This window comes from Staurois parvus, unplaced genomic scaffold (genome assembly GCF_062004578.1).
Source record: "Staurois parvus isolate SC_StPar_1 unplaced genomic scaffold, SC_StPar_1.0 ptg001685l, whole genome shotgun sequence".
NCBI lineage: Eukaryota > Metazoa > Chordata > Amphibia > Anura > Ranidae > Staurois > Staurois parvus.
In genome coordinates this window covers 28,132-43,725 of record NW_028319481.1, presented here as the reverse complement: position 1 = coordinate 43,725, position 15,594 = coordinate 28,132, and the positions used below count along the sequence as shown (strand labels likewise).

Here is a 15,594-nt window from a genome sequence, read left to right as displayed (position 1 = left end):
AGACCCCTCCATCGCCAAAGCAGCACTTCCACGGCACACACCCCTCCATCGCCAAAGCAGCACATCCACGGCACAGACCCCCATCCACCGCCAAAGCAGCACTTCCACGGAACACAGACCACTCCACCGCCTAAGCAGCACTTCCACGGCACACAGACCCCTCCACCGCCAAAGCAGCACTTCCACGGCACACCACAGCACATAGACCCCTCCACCGCCAAAGCAGCACTTCCACGGCACGCAGACCCCTCCACCGCCAAAGCAGCACTTCCACGGCACAGACCCCCATCCACCGCCAAAGCAGCACTTCCACGGCACACAGACCCCTTCAAGGCCAAAGCAGCACTTCCACGGCACACAGACCCCTCCACTGCCAAAGCAGCACTTCCACGGCACCCAGACCCCCTCCACCGCCAAAGCAGCACTTCCACGGCACACAGACCCCTCCACCGCCAAAGCAGCACTTCCACGGCACACAGACCCCTCCACCGCTAAAGCAGCACTTCCACGGCACACAGACCCCTTCACCGCCAAAGCAGCACTTCCACGGCACACAGACCCCTTCACCGCCAAAGCAGCACTTCCACGGCACACAAGACCCCCTCCACTGCCAAAGCAGCACTTACACGGCACACCACAGCACATAGACCCCTCCACCGCCAAAGCAGCACATCCACGGCACACAGACCCCATCCACTGCCAAAGCAGCACTTCCACGGCACACCGAACCCTATCCACCGCCAAAGAAGCACTTCCACGGCACACCGACCCCCCTCCACCACCAAAGCAGCACTTCCACGGCACAAAAGACCCCGACAAAGCATGTACATACCCAGCGATGACTGGATCATGGTCCCGGATTTCTGCACTTCGTCGAATTTGGCGAAAATGACATTCAATCTGTAAACAGAAAGAGAAGCATGAGAGAGGCAGGACGATGGCAAGATCGCGGCTCCCCCAGCCAGCGCGCAGCTCCCTCTAGCAATGTGGCTTCTACGCTCCGCGCTACGAAGATCTGGTCTGGATTCTGCTGCACACTTCAGGAGGAGAACGCCATCCACCAGAACAGAGCTGTACGGGAAAAACCTGCGCAGGCCGTTATTCCTGGCTGCTGCCGACGGCGAGAAATAAAGCTGATTTTCCCTCACTCCGCTAATTCTGGACGTCTCCAGCCGCCGGCTCAAAGTGATTTATAAACAGAGAAGTCTCAACAATGAGATCCTCTGACACTGGAGGAGGCAGAGATCCAGATTAGCAGGACGGCGTCACACACAGCTCTGCAAGGAGCTGCAAGTACACCAGGCTCGTTAAAGGGGAACCGGCACCAAAAAATGAGATCGGCTCCGTGAGACGGGATTTTGTGGCTACTCTGATCGCTAATCTAGAGCAACTCTCGCTTGTAAGGCTCCATGTACACTGCGGCTGATAAACGCACGTTGAGGAGCTTTTCTGTGTGTTTTTCAGCAGCCCCTGAACCCTCCCTAATGTTCTCCTATGTGTCCGTGTACACATCTCCGTTTACAGGCAGTGGAGTTTACAGTCGTTTTTTTGAACGCACCAAACTTGCGTTCAGGAGTAGATTTTATCAGCGTTTCAAACGCAAAAAGCTTGTAAACGACCATGGCGCCTCCTGCATGGAGTTTGTATGTTCTCCCTGTGCTTGCGTGGGTTTCCTCCGGGTGCTCCGGTTTCCTCCCACACTCCAAAGACATGCTGGTAGGTTAATTGGATCCTGTCTAAATTGTCCCTGGTATGTGTATGTATGAATGTGAGTTAGGGACCTTAGATTGTACGCTCCTCGGGGGCGGGGACTGATGTGAATGTTCAATATATATGTAAAGTGCTGCGTAAATTGACAGCACTATATAAGTACCTGAAATAAATAAATAATAAATAAATAAACGTGGCTAACTGCATTTATATGCGTTTGGAACATTTTTTTTCCAACAAGCGGAGTTCCACTTACCCTGTCAAAAAATAAAAGTCAGCAGCTACAAAAACTGTAGCTGCTGACTTTTAAAAAACAGCCACTTACCTGTCCCTCGGTCCCGTGGCGTGTCCCCCGAAACCCATTTCACCGGCCTATCTTTATTCCAGGAGGCCGGCATCTTCAGTGTGGGCACCCGGCTCTGACAGGTTGCGGCTTCACAGCCGGGTGCCCACTGCGCATGCGCGAGTAGCGCTGCACTTCATGAATGGTCCTGTAGTCTTCTGGGACCTGTCACGTGTCCCAAAAGACTACAGGGAGGGAGGACACCTTCCGTTTCTTAGGCGATCGGCCCGATAGTGGGAGCGGGTACCTGTCAAATTCGGGTACCCGCCCCCCAAAGGTGCCAATTCTTAATGGGGAGCAGTCCTTAAAGCGGCTCTTCCCCTTTTGGTGAAGCTCCGCTTTAACTCTTCCATTTCCAGATGCTCTCCAGAGCAGGGGCGGACTGACAACTCATTGGGCCCCCGGGCAATAGGGGATCATGGGGCCCCTGTGCCCTTGCCCAAAGTCAAAAAAGCCTATGAAAAAGGTACCAGGGGCATCTCATGGGGCCCCCTACTGACCGCGGGCCCTGCCAGAGTTTCCAAATGGTCAGTCCGCCCCTGGTCCAGAGCCTTTTTTCATCATGAAAAATGCATGCAAAGCGTTATCTCGGACCCGGTACGCCATACTTTGAGGTTGCGCATGAAATACAATATGTTAGACACTGCTTCAATAATTTCTGCACAGAAATGAGCTGGAACACATCCAAACACCACAAAAAAAAAAAAGAAAAAAAAAAAAGACAGCTAATCTCAACGCATACTGCTCTCTCTGCTTCTACTCTCTCTATTTCTCTGAAACAGTCTGAAATAATTAATAATTCACCATTATCCAGTGCATTCTGGGCATTTGGGAGGTTCTCCTGTGCTTATGTTAAAAAACCGCTTCTGAACGCAAACGCTCATAAACGCGGCTAAACGCGCATAAAGGCAGTATGCAAACATGGCAAAATTGACCTTTTTTAACCTGCGTTTTCCTGCTGTAAATTTGCAGCGTTCAGAAGAGTTCTCCAAACGCACCGTGTACATGGAGCCTTAACCTGCCACCTGCGGTCTATGGTCGATGGCTGTGTACATCGCTATGAAGACTACTACAATAACAATACAAAATGCTGTCACTAGCCTGTTTATTGACTTCTTTCTTATTTTCTCTTTGTCCAAAAATTTAGATTTAAAGTAGAACTATAAGCAAATCTTTTTTTTTTTTTTAATAGAGCAATGGAGGGTTATAACTCATCTTTTTTGCCATCTGTGTCCCATTGGAGAGATTTACCTTCACTTCCTGTCCCATAGCCAAAACAGGAAGTGAGAAAATCTCTACAAATTAAGGGTATTCTTTGGGGACCCCCAGGTCACCAAAACTAATATCCCCGTTGAAATATTTCCCCTCTATTACTTTTCTGGTGACAACCCACAATTTGGGATTTTCTTTCGGTTTTGGTGATAATGGTTAACAGGACGAAGAGGGGGAATCTCCCTATCAGGGGCACAGACTGCAATAGAAACTTGACAGGGGGTCTAACCCCTCTCCACTCCATCCAAATCAAAAAAAAAAAAAAAAAGTTTTGCCCTTAATAAAAAAAAAATCAATATGATTATCTACTGTACTACTTTTTTTTACATTTTGAATTGAGCAATGGAGGGTTATAACCCGTCTTTTTTGCCATCTGTGTCCCATTGGGGAGATTTACCTTCACTTCCTGTCCCATAGCCAAAACAGGAAGTGAGAAAATCTCTACAAATTAAGGGAATTCTTTGGGGACCCCCAGGTCACCAAAACTAATATCCCCGTTGAAATATTTCCCCTCTATTACTTTTCTGGTGACAACCCACAATTTGGGATCTTCTTTCGGTTTTGGTGATAATGGTTAACAGGACGAAGAGGGGGAATCTCCCTATCAGGGGCACAGACTGTAATAGAAACCTGACAGGGGGTCTAACCCCTCTCCACTCCATCCAAATCAAAAAAAAAAAAAAAGTTTTGCCCTTAAGAAAAAAAAAATCAATATGATTATCTACTGTACTACTTTTTTTTACATTTTGAATTGAGCAATGGAGGGTTATAACCCGTCTTTTTTGCCATCTGTGTCCCATTGGGGAGATTTACCTTCACTTCCTGTCCCATAGCCAAAACAGGAAGTGAGAAAATCTCTACAAATTAAGGGTATTCTTTGGGGACCCCCAGGTTACCAAAACTAATATCCCCGTTGAAATATTTCCCCTCTATTACTTTTCTGGTGACAACCCACAATTTGGGATTTTCTTTCGGTTTTGGTGATAATGGTTAACAGGACGAAGAGGGGGAATCTCCCTATCAGGGGCACAGACTGTAATAGAAACCTGACAGGGGGTCTAACCCCTCTCCACCCCAAAAAAAAAAAAAAAAAAAAAAAAACATTTTGCCCTTAAGAAAAAAAATCAATATGATTATCTGCTGTACTGCCATTATTAAACATCCATGAACAAACCGGTGAACTGGAGATGTCAGTTGTTGCCGTAACTTGGGAGACTGTTGTGTTGTGGCCAATGGAAGCACATGCCAGGGCAGTTCACATTCCGTGTCATTTTTCATTTGGGCTGTCATGGCACGTGAAGCTACTCAAACCCGCCTATTCAATAGGGCCACGCTGCAACTGCTAGTTTTATGGGAATAAATCAGGCAGTTAGCGGGCAAGATAACACCTCCTAACTGCCCATCATATGCCCTCTGAAAAGCACTGTGACTGCAAGGAGAGAGCCTGAGGTGAGAACAGCACAGATTTTAGCAGGACCTGACCTACAGTGAAGAACAGGCGCACAGCTCCCGGGGTTTGCAGCATGCAGATGCTAAGGCCTGTTTCACACGGGCTTTGGTTTGTATAACAGCAAGCTTTGTTGAAGCTTTTAACCACTTCCTGACCGGCCGTTGCATATAAACGGCCGGACGGTGGCAGTGCAGAGGCGGGTGGCCGTTTATAAACGGCCTCCCCGCACCCTGCTTGTGCGCGCTCCCTGGGAGCGTGCAGCACCGCGATCCGGTGCCCGCTGTGTCCTCCGGACACAGTGAAACACTGATCGTCAGAAGGGACCTCTGTACGAGGTCCCGATCATGTGATCACTGATTGGCCAATCAGTGATCACATGCAAAGTAGTAAGCAAGATGTCACTTGTGACATCATTGCTTACTACGTGTGAAATCTGTGAATGATCACAGAGGTCACATGGTACACGGCTATTCACAACAGCCTTGTACCATGTGACAAGCTGTGACCAATCACAGCTCACTCAGTACTTCTCAATGAGTGCAAGAATGCAGCCAGAGAGAAAGAGAAATGATTGCTTTTACATCCAGATAGGATGTAAAAGCAATCAGTGTGAAAAAAAAAAAATCATTACCCCCCACAAGTAGTACAGTGTCACCATGGTGACACTGTACTGCTAGGGTGACAGTATGTAAGAAAAAAAATAAAAATAAAAAAATATATAAAAAAAAATACAAATTTAAAAAAAAATGTTTAAAAATTATAATTTTTGGTTATAAACTAATTTGGATTTTTTTTTTTTTACTAAAAAGATAACGGAATAAATTTTGGCAAAGATCTATGATGAAATATTATTTATTTGCAAAATTTTATTAAAAAAACACTTTTTTTCAAAATTTTTGGACTTTTTCATTTACATAGCAAAAAAAATAAAAAATCCCAGCGGTGAATAAATACCACCAAAATAAAGCTTTATCTGTGTCTAAAAAATTCATTTGGGTACAGTGTTGCATGACCGCGCAATTGTCATTCAAAGTGTAATAGCGCTGAAAGCTGAAAATTGCCCTGGTCAGGAAGGGGGTAAAAGTGTCCGGTCTGGAAGGGGGTGAAAGTGTCCGGTCTGGAAGGGGGTGAAAGTGTCCGGTCTGGAAGGGGGTGAAAGTGTCCGGTCTGGAAGGGGGTGAAAGTGTCCGGTCTGGAAGTGGTTAAAGTACTATTCAGTTGGTAAATCCTAATCAGATCCTAATAGGAGTGCTGATTGCCACTTTGAAGAAGCTGCTAGCAGGCTTCAGAACTTCTTGACGCTTGTTGGAAGCCTGCTAGCAGATTGCTTAAAGTGGTAATCAGCACTCCTATTAGGATCTGTGTACAGCATTTCCAAACTGGAGCTGAACAGTACTTTAAAAGCTTCAACAAAGCTTGCTAAAAGCTCTGCAAATGTTTTGGAAAAGCTTGCTGTTCATACTGCTCCTATAGAAGCCGAAGCCCGTGTGAAACAGGTCTTACACAAGAAGAACTTGGCCAGGTAGCAGAGTAGCTGGAGAGTGTCGGGACATTTCCTAGGCAATGCTCTCCCATCAGATTTGAGCCTCCATGCTGTTCCAATCAGCTCCATGGCTCTCCACATGGACATTTGTCAATGTGCCTCTCTAAGCTGGTCAGCTTCCTCACTGGAGGCATTGAGGGCCAGACAGGGACAGCCAAAGGTCCGAACCTGGGGCTGCAATTTGCACAGATCTGCCCTAGACTGAGCGGATGGGATAAGGTACCCCTACATATAATCACTAAAGCCCGGCTGGTGAATATTCAATAAACACATGTACAGAAACCACTGCAAACTGGTCAATGTTGAACATACCTACCCCCAACAAAATGGAAAACCATTCTTGCCAGGTCGCCATTAGGGTGAATCTAAAGCCCGTTATTTTATTTTTTTTCCCCATTTCTACTTTAGATCAAGATTAGAAGGGTTAGAACCTCGGACAGGTTTTTGCTGACACTGCCTTTGTCCCTGCTGGAGAGATTCGCCCTCTTTATTTGTCCTGGTGACCACGGTCTTCTGAACAGAAAGTGAGGGAAAATCTAGACTAGTTATCACCGCAACAGCAGGTGAGAGAAATCCTTCAATTGGGACAATTGCTCCAGTGAGATTTCTTAATGAAGAATTCCAGGGATGAATGTTCTGTACATAGTTACATTGGGCCACTTTGGACCCTATACCATACCATGAAGAATTCCAGGGATGAATGTTCTGTACATAGTTACATTGGGCCACTTTGGACCACATATCATACCATGAAGAATTCCAGGGATGAATGTTCTGTACATACTTACATTGGGCCACTTTGGACCCTATACCATGCCATGAAGAATTCCAGGGATGAATGTTCTGTACATAGTTACATTGGGCCACTTTGGACCATATACCATACCATGAAGAATTCCAGGGATGAATGTTCTGTACATACTTACATTGGGCCACTTTGGACCCTATACCATGCCATGAAGAATTCCAGGGATGAATGTTCTGTACATAGTTACATTGGGCCACTTTGGACCCTATACCATACCATGAAGAATTCCAGGGATGAATGTTCTGTACATAGTTACATTGGGCCACTTTGAACCCTATACCATACCATGAAGAATTCCAGGGATGAATGTTCTGTACATAGTTACATTGGGCCACTTTGGACCCTATACCATGCCATGAAGAATTCCAGGGATGAATGTTCTGTACATAGTTACATTGGGCCACTTTGGACCATATACCATACCATGAAGAATTCCAGGGATGAATGTTCTGTACATAGTTACATTGGGCCACTTTGGACCCTATACCATACCATGAAGAATTCCAGGGATGAATGTTCTGTATATAGTTACATTGGGCCACTTTGGACCATATACCATACCATGAAGAATTCCAGGGATGAATGTTCTGTACATAGTTACATTGGGCCACTTTGGACCATATACCATACCATGAAGAATTCCAGGGATGAATGTTCTGTACATAGTTACATTGGGCCACTTTGGACCATATACCATACCATGAAGAATTCCAGGGATGAATGTTCTGTACATAGTTACATTGGGCCACTTTGGACCACATATCATACCATGAAGAATTCCAGGGATGAATGTTCTGTAGTTACATTGGGCCACTTTGGACCATAAACCATACCATGAAGAATTCCAGGGATGAATGTTCTGTACATAGTTACATTGGGCCACTTTGGACCCTTTACCATACCTGGCCGATGCCTCTGGACACTGGAAACCACAGAAGTAGATATTGCTACTACAGTGATATCCGCTTTCATCTGTGCCAAGCAGCTACACCTCTGCTTATTGAATAGAGGAAAATGCCTGCTTGGCAGGAGAGCCATTCAGAGAATACTTTGCATTTTCTGAATAAAGTGTTCTCTGATTGGATGGGGTGGAGAGGCAGGGCAGTGATGTCACACTAGCCACTTCATCCAATCAGAGAGAACTTTGCAATCATTCAAAGCATTCTCTAAATGGCGCCAGTGTCAAGTAGCTGACCTCCTGTGTTCAGTAAGCAGAGGCGCAGCTGCATGGCACAGTACCCGGAAGCTACTGGAAATCACTGTAGTAGCCGTGTAGCAGCGATGTCTACTTCAGTGATTTCCAGAGGCATCAGCCAGGTAAGGTATATACATAAGTACACTAGTCCAAGCTGGACCAATGTGCCATTTTATAAAACACCAATGCATTGAGTTCATCTGCAAGAGCCCCTCACTTTACAAAAACAGAAACAAGGAAATTTTCTCCAGACCAAAGACTGCCGTTGCCATACACATATTACCCGCTCAGCAATTTCAAGCAAGATGCATTGCGGATGTATTTGGTCATTCTTGTTGGAGATCCCATTTCAGCTCTGATAAAGTTTCCAAGCCCTGATGAAGGTGAGGAGGTTTTGCACCCGAAAACCACTGGCTATTTTATATGATCGTATTATGAACCATTAAATCAATCTGGACTCTCTGACCATTGGGTGTTGAGTTCCGGTTCTGTTTTGAGTCACATTCTTGATGTCCACCGATGGGGAGCCTGCCAAAGGAATATGAGCTCCTCACTTTGAAGTCCTAGCTCCTCTCGGATATGTTCTCTTGCATCTACCCAATTAAGGCACTTGAAAGGGTTTTTAGCAATTCCTACTCTATCCAAACCTCATAAAAAAAGGTTTTGACCTCAGAAACACCAACTAAGGACATTATCAATGTGAAAAACTGCCCAGAGGGACAGGCCCTAGAATTGCTATGGTGTCTTTAGAAACTGGCCACCAGCCTGACAATAGGTTTGTACAATCTCCTTTAAGTATACCAAAAATGTGGTATGTAGTATGAAGGCCTACCAAACTGGATAGAAGGTGGATGGTCTCCTCAGGCCCTCATCCTACATAGCAGATGGTAAATCCTCCAGTGAATCACATTATTGGAGATCCATCAGGAGCAGAGACCCCGTCAGGGATGAGTAATAACAGACAATGCAGCAGTCAGAGGAGGCAGTATATAGAGATTCATACCATATCCATAGATAGAGGTGGCTACTAGAGCAGGGGTGTGGAAATTTTTGAAAAAATGACTTGCCCAGGGACTAAATCGGGGCCCCAATCTACTTGTCCCTCATGACAATCTACTTGTCCAGATAAAAATATTTTTTAACCAAAACTGTATTTAAATCGGAGGTGATTTTAGGAATGTTGGGGGCTTTTAAAAACAAAAGGGGCTTTATGGCGACTTAAAGTTGTAATATTTTTACCATTGCGCTGTTTATCTCCTCCTCCCCTCCCTTCCTGCCTGCCTGTCTCCCGGGGACTAGCAGGGAGGGGAGAGACCTTGCAGTGTGATGAACAACGATTGGCTGCTTTGCTGCCATAGCCGTTTTTGCGTTTTTTTGCACACGTTTAAAAAATAATTTTAGGCCTGAAGATTACATAAAACCCCCCAAAATTATATATTTTCTGAAAGCAGAGACCCTAGAGAATAAAATAGTGGTAGTTCCAATTTTTTATGTCGCATGATACTACCGCAAAATTTCAGTAAAAAATACAAGTAAATTACAAAAAAGCAATAAATTATTCTTTTGTAAGATATAAAAGATGAGGTTGCAGCGAGTAAATAGAAATCCAACTTGTCAAACCTTAAATTTGTGCGTGGTCGTGAAATGGCAAACTTCAGTACCCTATATTTTCTATAGGCAACGCTTTTAAAGCTCCTTATAGGTCATCATTTTAGCGTTACAGAGGAGGTCTGGTGCTAGAATTATTGCTCTCATTGTGGCGTGCGCGGTGATATGTAACGTGTATCGCAATCGCTGGTTTTATGCGCAGGAGCCCCAGCGTATGCTTTTATGTTCGTACGTGCGTATATGTGGGGGCCTCAATATTTTTTTGTGGGGGATGGTATATGCTTGGGTGTAACTAAGTTTTTTTTTAATCACATAGGGGACAAAGTCCCCTATGTGATGATTTTGGTGACAGGTTCTCTTTGAGATATCCAAGGTCTAAAAGACCCTGGATATCTCCACTCTGCTCCACTGAATGTAATGCAGTGCACATCGCACCGGATTACATTCTTTCCCGGGGATCGCCTAACAGTCTCTCAACAGGGACCCAGAAGTGACATCACAACGTCACTTCTGGGTCAGCAGAAGAAGCTGACAGTAAGCCAAGCCCGCAGATGGGCAAGCGGAGCCCGGGAAACCTCAATGCGGTGGGGGAGCGGAGAGGCTGGCACTGTGTGGAAGCAATCGGCAGCAGCGCTGGCACCGATTGCTTCCACCTGACAGGTGAGCCCTGCTGCTTGCCCGCAGCATGGCTAAAAGGTAGAAAAAAACACTACCAGCCCGACACATGGAACTACATGTCCCGGGCGTCGGGCGACAGGAATCCAACATCCCTGTAGGGAAACATCCAGTGAAATGGAGCAGCTTCTGATAACAGTTTCTACTATCCTGAGAGGGGAGAGAGGGGGGAGAGGGGGGAGAGAGAGGGGGGAGAGAGGGGAGGAGAGGGAGGAAAGAGATATGAGAGGGAGAGAGAACGGGGAGAGAGAGAGGGGAGAGAGAGAGAGAGAGGGGGAGGGAGAGGAGAGAGGGGGGGGAGGGAGAGGAGAGAGGGGGGGGTGGGAGAGGAGAGAGAGGGGGGGTGGGAGGAGAGAGAGGGGGGAGGGAGAGGAGAGAGAGGGGGGGGAGGGAGAGGAGAGAGGGGGGGAGGGAGAGGAGAGAGGGGGGGAGGGAGAGGAGAGAGGGGGGGAGGGAGAGGAGAGAGGGGGGGAGGGAGAGGAGAGAGGGGGGAGGGAGAGGAGAGAGAGGAAGAGGGAGAGGAGAGAGAGGAAGAGGGAGAGGAGAGAGAGGAAGAGGGAGAGGAGAGAGAGGAAGAGGGAGAGGAGAGAGAGGAAGAGGGAGAGGAGAGAGAGGAAGAGGGAGAGGAGAGAGGGGGAGAGGAGAGAGGGGGGAGGGAGAGGAAGAGAGAGAGGGAAGAGAGAGAGGAAGAGAGAGAGGGAAGAGAGGAGAGAGAGGGAAGAGAGGAGAGAGAGGGACGAGAGGAGAGAGAGGGAAGAGAGAGAGAGGGAAGAGAGGAGAGGGAAGAGAGGAGAGGGACGAGAGGAGAGAGAGGGACGAGAGGAGAGAGGGACGAGAGGAGAGAGAGGGACGAGAGGAGAGAGAGGGACGAGAGGAGAGAGAGGGACGAGAGGAGAGAGAGGGACGAGAGGAGAGAGAGGGACGAGAGGAGAGAGAGGGACGAGAGGAGAGAGAGGGACGAGAGGAGAGAGAGGGACGAGAGGAGAGAGAGGGACGAGAGGAGAGAGAGGGACGAGAGGAGAGAGAGGGACGAGAGGAGAGAGAGGGACGAGAGGAGAGAGAGGGACGAGAGGAGAGAGAGGGACGAGAGGAGAGAGAGGGACGAGAGGAGAGAGAGGGACGAGAGGAGAGAGAGGGAAGAGAGGAGAGAGAGAGAGAAGGAGAGAGAGGGAGAGAGAGAGATGTGTATTTCTGTGTATGTACATGTATCTGTGTGTATGCGGGTCTGTACGTGCCTGTGTGTGTATACATGTGTCTCTGTGCGTGTGTACATGTTTCTGGGAACCCATGTGCATGCAAACAGCAGCCTGTGCAAAGCAATGACAGGCTTAAAGGGCCATAGGATTACGCTTCGGTGGGTGGAGTGAAATGATAGTGGGAGTGGCTTTGGTGGAGACTATTGGGATGAGGTTGTTCTCAAGTCTACACTAGGCTGGATGGGAGTGCGGCATTTCTTTTATTCTATAGACACTGAAAGGAGTCGTTCACATGCATCCATAGGCCCTGCGGTTGCCTGCAGTTAGGAACAGACTTCCGAGCTTGGACAAATGCGCCCATCGTGAGCCTGCCATTCTCTCACATGGGCAGAGTGGACTAGCTAAACATCAACACCGGTGATCCTGGTGGCAAGAATCTGTCACTTCCAAGACCAACCCTAATCGCCTGTGTGATGGACGCCTTTAAAATGGTTCTAAAGGCAGAATTTTTTTTTTACCTTAACGCATTCTGTGTGTTAAGCAGAATGAAAACTCCTCCTACAAGCTTTAACCAGTGCTCAGATGGACACTGATAGAAGTCAGAAAACACAGAGACAACACCTCCTGCGCTCTAGGACTCAAACCAGGGGTGGATGAATCAAGGAACCTCAAAACAATTCCACCAGTATATGGAAGGCTGTGCAGCTCTAAACAAGGCTGGGGAAGCCCGACCGATACTGTGAAGTGAAGCAAAAAGAAAGAGCGCACCAACCTTGCGCATTACTCAGTAATTCTGTGATTTTATTAAATAAAAATATATATACTCATAAACCAGGAAGTAAAACAAGCATTACAGATCCTCAGAGCTCTGATGAAGGAGGGTCCCCCTTCGAAACGCGTCAGCCTCACTTTGAGAGTCTACCCTCGTGACGTGACTCACATTGGCTCTACACTCCCTAGTTCCTTTGAGGATCTGTAATGCTTGTTTTACTTCCTTGTTTGTGAGTATATATATTTTATTTAATAAAATCACAGAATTACTGAGGTAATGCGCAAGGTTGGTGCGCCCTTTCTTTTTGCTTCACTTCACAGTAGTAGTCACAAGGCTGCTACATACTGCTGATGAGAAAAGGTATTTAGCAGTTTATATTTACCAAAATATTTGCATTTCCATGTTCTGTGTACTGCGGAGACCAGATATAGTGAAGGCGGGGTCCGGGGAGAGCGGATATAGTGAATGCGGGGTCCGGGGACAGCGGATATAGTGAATGCGGGGTCCGGGGAGAGCGGATATAGTGAATGCGGGGTCCGGGGAGAGCGGATATAGTGAATGCGGGGTCCGGGGAGAGCGGATATAGTGAATGCGGGGTCCGGGGAGAGCGGATATAGTGAATGCGGGGTCCGGGGAGAGCGGATATAGTGAATGCGGGGTCCGGGGAGAGCGGATATAGTGAATGCGGGGTCCGGGGAGAGCGGATATAGTGAATGCGGGGTCCGGGGAGAGCGGATATAGTGAATGCGGGGTCCGGGGACAGCGGATATAGTGAATGCGGGGTCCGGGGACAGCGGATATAGTGAATGCGGGGTCCGGGGACAGCGGATATAGTGAATGCGGGGTCCGGGGACAGCGGATATAGTGAATGCGGGGTCCGGGGACAGCGGATATAGTGAATGCGGGGTCCGGGGACAGCGGATATAGTGAATGCGGGGAGAGCGGATATAGTGAATGCGGGGAGAGCGGATATAGTGAATGCGGGGAGAGCGGATATAGTGAATGCGGGGAGAGCGGATATAGTGAATGCGGGGAGAGCGGATATAGTGAATGCGGGGAGAGCGGATATAGTGAATGCGAGGAGAGCGGATTTAGTGAATACGAGGAGAGCGGATTTAGTGAATGCGGGGTCCAGGGAGAGCGGATATAGTGAATGCAGGGTCAGGGGAGACCAGATATAGTGAATGCAGGGTCTGGGGAGAGCGGATATAGTGAATGCAGGGTCCGGGGAGAGGGGATATAGTGAATGCGAGGAGAGCGGATATAGTGAATGCGAGGAGAGCGGATATAGTGAATGCGGGGAGAGCGGATATAGTGAATGCGGGGAGAGCGGATATAGTGAATGCGGGGAGAGCGGTATAGTGAATGCGGGGAGAGCGGTATAGTGAATGCGGGGAGAGCGGATATAGTGAATGCGGGGAGAGCGGATATAGTGAATGCGGGGAGAGCGGATATAGTGAATGCGAGGAGAGCGGATATAGTGAATGCGGGGAGAGCGGATATAGTGAATGCGGGGAGAGCGGATATAGTGAATGCGGGGAGAGCGGATATAGTGAATGCGGGGTCCAGGGAGAGCGGATATAGTGAATGCGGGGTCCAGGGAGAGCGGATATAGTGAATGCAGGGTCAGGGGAGACCAGACATAGTGAATGCGGGGTCAGGGGAGACCAGATATAGTGAATGCAGGGTCTGGGGAGAGCGGATATAGTGAATGTAGGGACCGGGGAGAGCGGATATAGTGAATGTAGGGACCGGGGAGAGCGGATATAGTGAATGTAGGGACCGGGGAGAGCGGATATAGTGAATGTAGGGACCGGGGAGAGCGGATATAGTGAATGTAGGGACCGGGGAGAGTGGATATAGTGAATGCAGGGTCCTGGGTTTAGTAACTTTAAGACACACAGAGCCGGCTCAGGGGTGAGCACGCAAGAGTGCCCCTATAGCAAGAAGCTTGCTATGAGGACACTCAGCAGGGGGAGGGGCCAGGAGCACTGGCAGGGTACCCAAAAAGAGGAGGATCAGGGCTGCTCTGTGCAAAGCCATTACACAGAGCAGGTAATTATGACACATTTATTATTTTTTAAAAATAAAATTGTTGCCTATAGAATCGCTTTAAGTTTTACAAATGTCAGAGCTGCTGGAATCATTCAGTAACAGACCCGACTGCAGAGCGAATCCTGTACAGTATTACAGATCAGTCCTGTCCCTTCACTGGCAGACATCCATGCAGCTATATAAACAGACTGAATGGGGGAATCATCCAGGATCAGCTGTCGAGGAATGGAGACCATCTTCTCATGACAAAATATCAGAACTACAAACAATGCTGAGAAATATCTGATGTAAGACAGACCTGAAAATGCTGCTGACTGAAGAGACAACAATCAGCAAACACTAAGCAGAGGAGAGAAGTGAGAAAGATGAGAACTCACCGAGACTGAGGAAGCCCTTTCTTGCTGAGGTCGGCACGAACCCGCTCCCCCACGTGTCTGTAGATTTCCACCAGGCAATTTATTGCTGCATCCCGCACCTGCAGGGGAGACGCACAGAGCGAACAAACATTACCACGTGTTCCAGCATGGAGGAAAACACAATGCAGAATCGCTGACCCTGGACTCAGGGACTCCTCTCCAGACCTCCAGCAAAGATACAAGAAATGAACAGAAAAGTTACAAAAAAGGAGAAAAGCGAAATCTAAAATTAACATGAATCGTCTTTACATCCTCCGAATTCATTCCAAGCAACAACTATATTGAACTGTGCATTACCCCTTTCTCTGCCAGAGCCTTCCCACTCACAGGGGGGCCCCACCTTGATCAGCATTTATTTATGGAAAAAAAACAACAACTGATTGCTGGAAATAGTTCTAAAGTTTTCGTGGAGTTTAGCTTCAATTTGTTGGTGTATCTAAATCTGTTAGTCCATCTAACACTCCCCCCTCCCCAAGACTGACAAAGCTGCTGTCCAAAGGTGTCTCCATTGCTCCTCCATCCAGAGTTTAGAGACTCAAGACAGGAAGTGT

At 47.7% G+C, this 15,594-nt stretch overlaps 1 protein-coding gene across 1 annotated transcript in view; it reads right to left on the bottom strand.

Moving 5' to 3' along the window:
- Positions 1-563: 563 nt before the first annotated feature.
- LOC149434763 (CLIP-associating protein 1-A-like) overlaps positions 564-15,594 on the bottom strand; it is a 33,247-nt gene continuing 18,216 nt past the window's right edge. Inside the window, exons 4-5 of the mRNA XM_089663425.1 lie at positions 15,005-15,102; positions 564-900 (exon numbers count right to left, since the gene is read on the bottom strand). Coding sequence (XP_089519551.1) covers positions 564-900; positions 15,005-15,102 — 435 coding nt within the window. The remainder of the gene's footprint in view (positions 901-15,004; positions 15,103-15,594) is intronic.